The sequence below is a fragment of the Electrophorus electricus genome, chromosome 20 (genome assembly GCF_041902795.1).
Source record: "Electrophorus electricus isolate QZ-2024a chromosome 20, ASM4190279v1, whole genome shotgun sequence".
Taxonomy (NCBI): Eukaryota; Metazoa; Chordata; class Actinopteri; order Gymnotiformes; family Gymnotidae; genus Electrophorus; species Electrophorus electricus.
In genome coordinates this window covers 13,153,687-13,166,219 of record NC_137516.1, presented here as the reverse complement: position 1 = coordinate 13,166,219, position 12,533 = coordinate 13,153,687, and the positions used below count along the sequence as shown (strand labels likewise).

Genomic DNA, 12,533 nt, shown 5'->3' with positions numbered 1-12,533 from the left:
TCATTAGCATATTTACAGGACACAGTACACAGGACACAAAGTGTGGGCTTGGGTACATTATAATCCATCCATTTTGCTTGTTGCCTTTTCCAGTTCACTGGTTGCAGAGGCCAAAATCCCCCCATTTAAGGTCATTCATAATTAATACTGACCAAATCCACTCTTGTATGACAAAATATGTAAATGAAAAATGTGTTTAGAGCTAGTATTGGCAGATCTTGAAATTTTCAAGGTGGTGTTCACTTAAGGCTAATGTACCCAAACTAGAGGACTCATGCTAAACATGAATAAAAAAAGACTGCTGTTCTTTTTCCAGTTAGCCCAAGTAGCATGAAACTGCAGAACCCTCCACCACACCCACACGCGCACACACACACACACACACACACACACACACACACACACACTTACGCTGGCCCAGTATACTTCAGTAAGAGTTTACAGAGAGGGGAGGTGGATCAGAGAGTTCACATCTGGCTATTCTTAGCTCGGAGAGCAAAAAAAAAAACACTATACATAGAGTCATCCAATGACAGAGAGGTTTGGGGATGAGTCTGGAAAGGGCTTTGAAAACAGATGGAGAGCAGAGGAGCATAGAGAGGAAGAGAGAGAGAGAATGAACGAGGATTAGAAGAGCAGCTGTTGGAAGGGTTCTCTCTCCACACCAAAGACCCACTAAATAGCCACTGAGGCCCAGGGAGCAAAGTAACACGTTTCAGTGAAAACGAAGGCTGGGATCCAGTAAAAGGGGCCGTGGTTTCAGGTATACCTTAGCTGGCTTGTACATCTCACATGTCATTTTTGCTACATGCCAATACAGTCCATATAGCAGTTCCTGAATATACTGATGGTGGGGTTTGTACAGTGTCAATGCTCATGTGGTAAGATAAGTAACTGTACATAGTGCCTACTTCTCATTCTATGATTCACATCTGGGATGCACTGAACATCTGGTAGTATAAAAAACAACAACAACAAAAAAAAAACATTCCATTAAACATTGCTCTGGAGTATCAGACACACAACATCCCCCGACTGTCTGACTCATCGATAACCTCATCTCTGAACAGCAAGCATAGAGGCAGAGCTATCTAAGCCAACACTTATTTAGCAGTGAAACATCAGCGCATTTCATTTGCTGGGCGAAAATTGACCTTCCCTCTGTACCCTCTCTGCACTGGTAGCCTGTCAGCAACTCCTGGGGGCGTGGCATATAGTGACTGATGGGTTGCCCATTATTCTGTGGGTGGGGCTTAGGAGTGATTGATGGCCATGTAAAACAGCTCCATGAGGGGGGGGGGGGGTCAAGGAAAGCAAATCGATTCTCGGTGACATTGAACCCACATAAGCAAATCTACAATGTGTGAATTTAACGGACAAAAAGAGAAGAAAAACACATGAACACTCACCCAAAAACACACATGGTGGCACCCATCTAAAAACACATTTGGATACTCCCCTGTCCCCACAGACTATTCACCTATGATAGAAAGGAGCTTTGCTTTCTCCCACATACTAAATGTCTCTGTTAATTTTACAAACCACTAAAGTGGTTTCTCAAAAATAAATAAATAAATAAATGTATTGCCCTTGATATTAAGTATAAAACTTTAACAGGAAGAACTGCACTAAACATTACACTACAAAAACACTTAAATCATTTATCCCTGTCTCTTCCTTCCCTCCTTTACTCTCTTCCTCTCTCTCTCTCTCTCTCCTCTCCACTCATTTGCACTCTTTTCCTCTTCACTCCTTGATCCACTCTTCCTCTCCTCCTCACTCTCCAATTTTGACAAATTTAGAGCCGAGCATTATGTATACTCGTGTGTGCACGCGTGTGTGTACGTGTGCGTACTCTGCGTCATCCTCAGGCAGCAGTCTGTGCTAAAGGGTGTTTGGGGGGGCAAAGGCTTGCAAAGGATCCTGCACCACCCTTTCAACCTCTGAAACCATAGCAACGGTGAGCCAGACGCCCGGAGCAGCGACAGCGGAGGATCCGGGGTGTCGGCCATGCAAGCATGTTCCCACCTGCCTGGGCAGGGACAGGAAGTAGAACAGAGCCTTGGACAATGCACATGGTGGTTCATCACTGGCTAAAAGATTACTAGACACACTCCTCAAAGACAAAGGAGGGGACAGCCGTCACAGGGATGTGGCCAGACATCACGAAGGGGGTGAGAGCTGCCAGCCTCGTGGCTCATTATCCTGTGACCCATGTGGAGGTGGGATTGCATCCGCTCTAAACCGATCTTGCTTCTCATCAGTGGGAAACTGGTCTTTGTCCATGGATTGCTGCCCACACCACAGGCAAATTCAGATACTGGATTCTGTGTCATTTAAATTGGTTCTGCACCACCTAGTCCCATAATTTACATGCTCAGCATTCAGCTCTTATCCAGATACGTATTTATCAGTATGACAACACATGCAGTTCATGGGAATTGAACCCATGACCTTAGCATTACTAACTCAACATGCTCTGCCACATGAGCTAGAAGACAGGAGAAAGCTATGCAAACAGTCGTATAGAGTGGTATAAGAGCAGGTGTGTTTATAATCAGCCCAGCCAAACACAGGTTCAGCAAAAGCAGACAATAAAATCAGTCCACCAGAGTACAATCCAAAATGCCACCTGTCTCTTTGTGCACGCATGTGTATACTTTCATGCAGGAGTGAGTTTGCGGATGCAGTCCAAGGTCTTGCCTGGCTAGACTGACGCATATCGTACTGCATGACAGATGTTGATATGCCAGGCTAGAACTCCTGTTTCCTGGCATCATTCCGGATGGCACATTTCATAGCATCTCTGCCAACCTCCATTCCAGTTCACTCTCTCTCTCCAGATCTTACCAACAATGAGGTCAATTTAAACTTTGATGAGATTTTTTTTTTACTATTTTTTTCTACTCCTTTCTTTTCCAAGGTGCATGTTTAATTTTTCACTAAAATATTCAAATCATTCATCTATTTTTTTTTGCAAACATTTTCTCAAATCTATCTGATCTGAGAATTATGACATTTCCTTGAAGTATGAGAACAACTGAAAAATGAATGGAATAAATAAGATGCTTTGATTGAGGATACAAAATATTATGCACTTATTATATATAGTATGCCAGTTCACAGTTTCAAACTCTTGATTTAAATAAAAGATTCCAAAGCCATGCTATACACAATAGAAAGAAAGCATGGCTAAAAATAGTGTAATAACATTTCCTTGCATTGTCACTTGGGACACTGTTTCACTTTCGTCATCACAGTACCGGCTGATTTTCTCACACTCCTCTGCTGGGATCCAGAATATCTGCCAATCATATCACACTTTGGCTGAATATGAATACAGGTGTTATCACACATAGGGAAGGACAGACCAAATTCTTTCGCATTTGATAATTGCTACCAGAACTGACACAGCAACTGTAAGCTAGTTGAAACCCCACCCAACTCTCTAAACCCCATAACAAATGTCACAAATTTCAATTTGGTCAACAGCTAATCATTTCAGTTGAAAACAGGAAAGTTTATTTCAAAGAAAGCCAGTCTTTTATGATACTGTAATGGAACAGAATTATTTTTAAAGCATGCCACTATCTAAGTCAGTGTATGCTTCTGTACACAAAGGGATACTTTTGGAAATGACATAAGACTGACCATATCTCTGGGGGAATATCCTGTAAGGAACAGATGGTGATGAGAGGGTGACACAGGATTTTGCACCACTGGCTCCATGAGAGAGCTGAGCAGACCAGCCTGTGCTGGGTCAGTGAAGCATAGCAATGAAATTCTGGCTATGAGCCTTTATTGTAAAGAACTTTCTGTGGCAACTAAGCAGGGATTTGTAGTCATTACCAGCACAATTGCCCGGCATGTGAGGGCAAGCATACGTGCTTCTGAGCAGTGGGAATTGGCCGCTGAATGCATTGGGATAGCTATATTCAGCAATAACAAAGCTAGTCTACTGTAAGTTTGCATGCAACATGCCAGGTGAACTTCATTATTCAACATCAGGGAAAATGAGAAGCAGGTAATTCATAATAAACTAGACCTTATCACTAACAGGAAGGTGGAGGGAAATGGGATGCAGTGCTATGCCATTTTTCATGACTAGGTCAAGCTGCTTGGCCAAACCCACGAGGCTTCCATTTGGTAACTTGTTCTAACACAGCCCAAATTAATCTGATATATTAAGTTCCAGTGTATGATTCTATCGTGTTTTGGCCAGTATCTACCACATGGGGTGGACTGTGGTTCTGAACAAATGACGGGTTGCTTGCTTGGAACCCCCCCACCCCACCGCACACCAACCCCCACACCCCACCCCACCCCAATGCCCCTTCAGCCCAGCCCTCATTGGGCTGAGCATGCAGTAAAAGTCAATACACTTCCCTTCAGAGATGCAGGCCTAACAACAGGCCCCTTTGGAAGTCGCTCTGTTCTCGGGCTGCCACCTTTGTACGATTAATTAAGGTCACTGTACTGGCCCTCAACCTTGACTACCGAGGTGCAGAATTATGACTAGTGGAACCCTAGATGACTTCCTGTCAAAAGCTACTTATAATGTGGAGTCACAGCACAGTCATAATGTTGTGAAAGGCACATTGGCAATATGTATTACATTTAATGAATTGATCAATTGTATGTACAAATAAACATTAAAACATATTGTAGATACATAGTACCCCACAATTGACAAAGAATTAGCTAAATGAATTTTCAAATGTGTGTATATCCAGTGTTTGTATTTTCTTGTTAAATTCAGAAGCTGGCCATTGGGCTGTTAACTATCAGCAAAAAAGTTGCTGGACAGGAAATCATGGCATAATTAGCTTTGAAGGTGACCTACAGGTTTGTGCTCATCTAATAAACCCATGCCTGGAAACAGCAAGCTTGGCAATTGGTTCCCCTGAGCTTTCCAATGACAGCCCAATTGCAATTATCCAAGATAAAACACTCAAATGGCATTCCAGGCTTAAACCAGAAGACTTCTGTTATTCATCCAGCAGAGATAAAGGTTACTTCATACTGCAATCAGACCACCCTTTAAGGTAAAATGAAGTTAAAATATAACATTTAAATTTATTTTTATTTATTGTTTTGTAAAAACGTATATACAGCGTGGCTGAAAAGTAATCAAATTATCCATATCAGGAGCTGGCGTCAACTGATTGTCGGTTCATCAATAATTCAGTGCGACACCATCGCGCTGCCAAAATGTCACTTGTGGCAACTGGGACAAGGCTTCAGAATACTGAGCCTTCCTGCTGGCCATGCCACAGTTACGGGTTCTCAGAAACACAGATACAGTAATGTTGACAAATAATGCACTACACCTCACAGATCACCATTTGTGTGATCGTTATAGAAAAAGAGTTAAATGTCCTGTCAATGACAAAAAGCTACGTCACTGAATAAAGGAATCAGGAAACAGCTGAAATTATGTAGGTACAAAAATGCAACAAGTGGTCTTCAGTACACATGATCATGTAAGATAGGTAAGTATAGACGTGCGTTTAGCCTTACTGCTCTGTATAGATCAGAAATCATGCAAAAAAAAAAATATCACACAGTATATAGGCCATGGCACATAAAAACAAGCATAACAAAAGTATTTCAGCATCGTCCTGCGGAGAGCTATGTCGTTTTGCCATACGTTGCACAATATATTAACGGATAGCAAGCAAATATCATTTGTCTTGACATTCGTAACATCTTATCTAAGCAGAAATAAACTTAATCCTAGGAGAAGAGGCATTTGTAGTTAACCAGACAGGGTATCACACACGTCGACATTTTCAGCACCATGGTCAGCTCCACATTCAATTAAGGAAAAAGGAGCGTTCGGAGAAAATACATCGCCCTCACCAAATAATTCATAAATGCAATAATTGCTAGCTAGTCATATGCCACAACACAGACAGTGATTGTAGGTAAAGGTTATGAGCAAAAACAAGTGAAAAAGAATGTCTATATAAGCAAATTAACAGGCTATCTTGTGCATAGTCCTAGACTAACACTTTCCTGTTTTCATAAACAAGCGCATATACCTTTTAAGCAATACGTTTGCAAAGCAACGGCCCCTAACGACTCAAAAGAGCGTAGTATTTCGCGCGGGCATTTGTGACGCTTTACGGTCACAAGAATTACGTCATTTTTTATTTCGAAGGTCAGAGAGAATTATGCGCGTGCTAAACCACAATTAATAAAGAATCTCAGAGGTTACAAGTTAACTGATCAAATTTGATCCACGGCTAGAATGTATGTCAATCATCTGTTAACTCAATTTATCATTTGTTAGCGGTTAAATTGTTTCTTTTCAGTGTCAAAATAAAATATAGACTTGTTCTTTAATGACTTTTTGTTTTGCTAAAACGTGGCTTTAAAAATGCATTTATAGGGTGTTTTTACCCCATCGGAGCTAGATTGCAGTAAGCACTTCACAACATTTTTTGCTCCTTTTGTTTTGAAACGTGGCCACAAACATCTAATGTCCGACAACAGCCTTACAAAGCCTAGAGACGAGTAACCATTCAACCGACTCTAGACTAGCTGAAACTATAGCACTCACAACTCAACAACTCTAGTACAAATGACGGCCAATTCTAACCTTCATCCAGGATACAGCGGGGAATAACTTTGCAGTTTTGTTCTGAAAAGCCAAACGTCTGCTGAGTTGATTCCCGCAGCACCATAAACTCACGTATAGTATACTACGAGGTATTACTTCAACATACTATCAAGTACAGCATAGAGTAGTTGAATTAAAGAGTAAAGTCTTACGTCCTCATCCTCACACGTATTTCTCTTTCGATACTGCACCCGCGGTGGGCCGTCAGTCGCGGGCTGAGGGATCTTTCCAGTCTTCTCTTCATCGGGAACCTGTCCTCCGAGAAGGTGGCTAGCTTCAGGTGGGTGCGGGAAAGATTTGTTCGTATTAATCTTTCCCGTGAATCTCTGATACAGCGAAGCCATAAGTCCGGTTAAAAATCACTAATGCATCTCCTCCGCTGCACTGCTTCTCTTTTGGACGTTTCCCGTTTCGATCAAAGGAAAAGATTTCCCTTCTTGAACGGGAGGTAAAGCGACTCGTAGAATTAGCCCAATTAAGCGTGTCGTTTAATTAGAACGAAGGCGTTCACAAATAATAGCTAAAATACTCTTGGTAGTATTATCGAGTTCAGCAGCTATTTCATTTGTTGGCGGTTTTGACTGAAGGGTCGGGCGGTCAAACCGTAGTCAGTTTTAGTCAAAGTCTGCTCTATATTCAAAGCACGTTGTCCCCTTCTTCAGTACACCGAAGAACTAAAAAAGCTCCAACCGAATATATTCAGCAATCAAAATGATCTTGATGAATCGATTGCGACCCAAAACAATCAAAAATGATTCCCGTATCTTATTTTACAATGGGATATCTTTAAAAACTGGACTTGAACACTAGCTGATATACGCAGAGCAGTCCTGTCTCTGGCTACGCGTTCTGCATGAGAAGTGACCACTGAGAGAGAATAGGTTGAGACTGTTATCTGAACAACACACCACCTTTATATAAACACAGTCCCTCAATCTTACATCTTAAATTTCATATGAAATCGTTACACTGACCCCAGTACCAGTTTTCGTGTTAACTAATCAATATCTGCTCGAATTATGTTCATTGCCATTGTATTTATCCTTCACGTAAGATTCTAGCGTTTTACTTCTGAACGAAGATTGAATTGCTGGTGCATAGTATCGGGGCGCCACGCCGTGGTAAAGCATGAAACAGCAGTCCAGGCAGGAGACTATGACAAAAAACAAACAAACAAACAAACAAAAAAACAAAGCACCACAAGCCCTGGTTTGTTTAAAAAAAAAAAAAATTACTACTGTAGCGTGTGCTTAGTGTATGGCTATACTGTAGTCATACACAGTGGAAATGCCTCTTTAATTCTCTATGCATATATTGCATAAAATCCTCTCTGGCAGACGGTCGCCCGGGCTTTAATGTTTCCGCTTGGTTTCAGCACCTGAACAGCTCCTTTACCGCTGCAACAAGCGACTTCCTATGACTGGGCATGGTCTTAATTGTAGTGTAAAATTAATCTGAACACATTTATCCACAGATGGGTAAGAAACATGCTTACTCACGACAATTTGGCCATCTACATACATGCTAACAACATGCTAAAAAGACATGCTAACGAGTAACGACGCTGCGCATGTTCTGACGTTCCGTTATAGGACGGGAAGCTTTACAGGTTTTGCTGTGTCAGGAGATGTTTCTGTTGTACGTTTTTAGCAACTAAAAGTTCAGCGGAGCCGATTATTCATGCAAATAAATGCCACAGTGCAAACCAACAAAATGACAAGGAAAATGGAAACTTATGGAGAGTAAAGACAAAGTAATGCAAGTATATTAAATAAAAAACTCTAGAAATGAATGAATGCATCAGTTTAATTTACATATCACTAAAAGACGAGGCTATAAGATGTTGTACAGTCAGAAAGTTAAAAGAAATAAAACGTACATAATCAAAATGTAAAAAAACAAACAAACAAACAAAAAACAACAACAGAAAATACCCGCTACAAATTGACTACCTATAATTACATAATAATATAATAATATTGTCTTCAAAACGCAGACTGAAGACTCGATTATTTGTGGAATATGTAAATTTTGGAAATTTTATACTATTGTTGATTAACTGAACACCTCTACCACTTATTGTTTGGTGTTGCACTTATCATGATTTAATAGTGCTCATTTTGCATTTCTTCTAGGTATCAGCATTGATTCCTGCATTTAATAGTATTCTAGTGCAATGGTATCTTTGACATACTGTACTGGCTAAGTCCCTCTTGATAAGAGAGGCTGCTAAAAGCCAAAAATGTGTAAATAATACCTATAAAAACCCTTGAACGGTTAAGGCATACAAGTGGTTTTTGAGCAGCTTTTCAAAAAAGACCAAAGAATCAGAAAGTCTGATGCGAGGAGGGAGGCTATTCCAGACTATCCCAGAGGTTAGTGTCCTGAGCAGTAAAGTCACAATCACCTTTCTGCTTCAATTTTGTGCTTGGTACCATCAAAAAGCCACAGATTTGAGGTCTTCAGTAGTCTCCCACTAATATAAGGCACTATTATTTCACAAATATTTCCCAGTGCTTTCCCTTGCAGTGCCTGATAAGTGAAACCCAGTCATTTAAAATGGATCCTATACCTCTATGGTAGCCAGTGAAGCAAGGCCAACATTGGACTAACATGCTTGCTGTGTCTGGTCCAGTGAGAAGATGGGCAGCTGAGTTTTGAACCTGCTGGAGCTTACCCAATGCCCCTTGACTAAAGCAGGTAAAAAAGTGCATTACAATAATCCAAACGTGATGACACAAATGTATAAATAACTTTCTCCATACCCCGCATCGACAATATATTCCAAATTTTTGCTATATTTATCAGTTGAAAAAAAAAAAATGAGTGAATGAGTTTCTTTATGAGAAACTTAAGGTGAAAAATGCCCATATTTTTTCAGAGGATTAACTTAGGTGTCTTGTCCTCATTTATCTTTATAAAGTTACTAGATAACCAGCCCTTTACAGCTGTAATGCATTCCAGTACTGAATCTACTGAAATCATTATGCTACAGAGATATAGCTGGATGTCATCTGCATAAAAGTGAAACCAAATAGGAGTTAATTCCCCTAGCTGTAGCATATGTAAAGAAAGTAAAACAGGGCTAATAGAAGCCCGAGGGGCTCGACAAGCACCATCAGCTATGGTGGACCTCTTATCTTCCACTAATATTAAACATTTTCTATTTGATAAATAAACTCAGACCATCTTAACGCAGTGACTGTTATGAAGACCCATTTCTTAAGCCTGCGTGCAATTGTCTAGGTCAAACTGGAGCCAACTGAGTCAACTGTGTCAAAGGCCACGAAGATCCAATATCTCTCATTAAAATTTCATTCTTTCTGTATTATGTTTCTTATAAATGCCAGATTGAAGCTTTTTTTTTTTTTTAAATGCCTCCAAATTGGTTAGACACCACTTTCTCCAGGATTTTGGAAATTAAATACATTTTGCAGTAGGTATAAAATGACTAAGTGTTTTGGGTTCACATCAGATTTCTTGAGAATAGGCTGAACTGCCATTTTAATGCAGTCTGTGTCACGCTTTGGCCCACACCCAGCCAATCACCCCCACATAGCCAACCTCCATCAGCCAGCCAATCAGACACCTACAATCCATCAATCACCAGCTTGTACCAATCATGTCACTCATTCACTTCCACATTCCCAATCAATCACCCACTTATTGATCATTACATACACCTGCAACTTTTTACCTCCCTTGTTGCCCGCAGCTGTCTTAATCTATGCTATGCGTGGGCCTTCTCACTCAGACTATGCCAGCCAAGCCTAAGAACTCTAAGACTTCAGTCATCCATTTGCTTATCTGATTTCATTACATTTTGACCTCAGTCTGTTCCTCTTTCTTTTTCGTGCTATTCTTCATTAAAACCATTTCTGTTATATCTCACTTGCGCTTTGCTCCTTAATCAAAATGTCGAGAGTCTGGAGCATGGTCTGAGAGAAGAGATAAGTAAACAAGGCGTTACCAATTTCAGTAAGTTTTTCAAGAAATTAGCTGGTATCAGAGGAATCTGAGGAGGGGTACTGATGGCAGACATCCTCCATTAGTTCCTCGACAGAAATGTTACTAAACTGATCCAGGATCAGTGCTAGGAAGAGAAACAAGAGGAGCAATATTGACACATGCTGGAAAAAATTCAAAGACAAAACATTATTTAAAAGCACGGCCGCATACACATCAGACCCCTCATCTACATGAATATTAAAATCATTGACTAATAACAGTTTATCATACTTAACCACAATGGAATCAATGTCCAATTATTTACCCCCTAAATTTTTTTTTCCCCTTCATGGCTCCTGTGAATTACTCAGTAATAACACTGAAATTAATATGAAAGGTATGCTGTTATTCTATAACTTTTCTTTTTAAAGTAATTTGGGGATTGTATGTGGTATATCCTCAGATGTATATTTCCATATTATTTATGTATGTATTATCCATGTATGCAGCTTATTTGAGTTACCAGGTACTTTCCTATTAAAAACATTTACGTTTTCAAACATTATTGTGCTTTAATTTGCCTATGTTGCAGCTCAAAGCCCATAAAGCTGTTACATTAAATTAGACCTGTATGTATATGTATGTATGTGTGTGTGTGTGTGTGTGTGTGTGTGTGTGCGCGCGCGCATGTGTGCATCTTTCTGTGGTTATGATACTTTTTGTCCCTGAAACACATAGAACAGGTCTAAGGAACAGAATCACCAATCAAGGAACTCAACAGTCAGTCCATACTATTAGTTAGTTTAGTAGTATCCGGTCTATAATCTGCACCACCATCCCAAAAAAAAAAGAAAAAGAAAACCTTGTGCCCCTTAAATTGGCACAGTTCTGGTAGGAATGGGCAAATCACTGCTCCGTCCTAATTGCCTCGCAAGTGGCAATGACACGCATGTCAAACTAAACAGTATCTGAGGTTCATTTGGTTTCATTGGTTTCATCTCCCAGCTGAAGTGTGTTTTCTCAAACCTGGACTGCTGGAAGCACGACTTTTGGCCAGCGCTTGCAAATTCAGCCCATGCAAAACATGCATTTTGGAACTGAGTTTAGTCAGGGGAAGGGTCATTATATATGATGTGCATGCTTATACCTGTGTGTGTGTGTGTGTGTGTGTGTGTGTTTACTGACTAAATAACCATTTGAATTTCTCTTATTATCTTTCCTTCTCCTCTGTTGGCAGACTCTGAGAATGGTAAGAGGACAGAAAAAGACCTTTTCCACCATACTGACTAAGAAGGGCTGAAGAGTATAAGGTACAGCACAAAAGAGCTATAATAAAGCCTTCAGTCATGCATTAGACATATTTTTTCAAAAGCTGAGACATACGCATTCTTTTCTATTGTCCACATTTCAGAACACTAGTGAAGATGTTTATGGACTGAACAAAAAGTACTAAGAGAAATCAAAACCATTATATTTTATGTATTTCAAATGAGTCATCCTTTGATTCAGTGACAACTTTGTGCTCCCTTGGTGCAAAGTCACAAAGTCACCCAGAATGTTACTTTGAAGATTATAAGCCCATAAGCCAAACACTTGCCTGAGAGACTAAAAGAATGCTACCTATTCTGGGTGGAGAAAAAGGTTTTAGGTACAACATTCGTACACAGGAATGAGCTTTCATTTCATTCTTTGTCTTCTAAACAATTTAAGCATATGTCTTTAGATCAAGTTTTTTAGACATCTGAACAGCCCGCATTCAAAGTACTCTAAATGCAGGAACGTGCACGCAAGTCATTTATAATGTAAAAAGCTTCATCAGAATTGGAACAGATTACAGAACATTGCACCATGTAGTGCAACAGGCAACCCAGAAGACACCATGTCGAATCCGTCTATTTGTAATCAGCAATCAAAGATGAGTCACTGATTCACCAAAACATCACAGACTTTAATCATAGAG

General features: G+C 40.2%; 1 protein-coding gene across 9 annotated transcripts in view; it reads right to left on the bottom strand.

Moving 5' to 3' along the window:
- dpp6b (dipeptidyl-peptidase 6b) overlaps positions 1-12,533 on the bottom strand; it is a 100,495-nt gene that overhangs the window by 69,752 nt on the left and 18,210 nt on the right. The window contains exon 1 of one of the 9 annotated variants that reach the window (XM_081703878.1): positions 6,778-8,158. The exons of 2 other annotated variants lie outside the window; for them this stretch is intronic. In XM_081703878.1, coding sequence (XP_081560004.1) covers positions 6,778-6,969 — 192 coding nt within the window. In that variant the 5' untranslated portion in view covers positions 6,970-8,158. Of the gene's footprint in view, positions 1-6,777; positions 8,159-12,533 lie in introns of those variants that run through there. 6 more of the 9 variants (XM_081703877.1, XM_081703876.1, XM_081703875.1 and 3 more) reach the window with 6 other exon arrangements.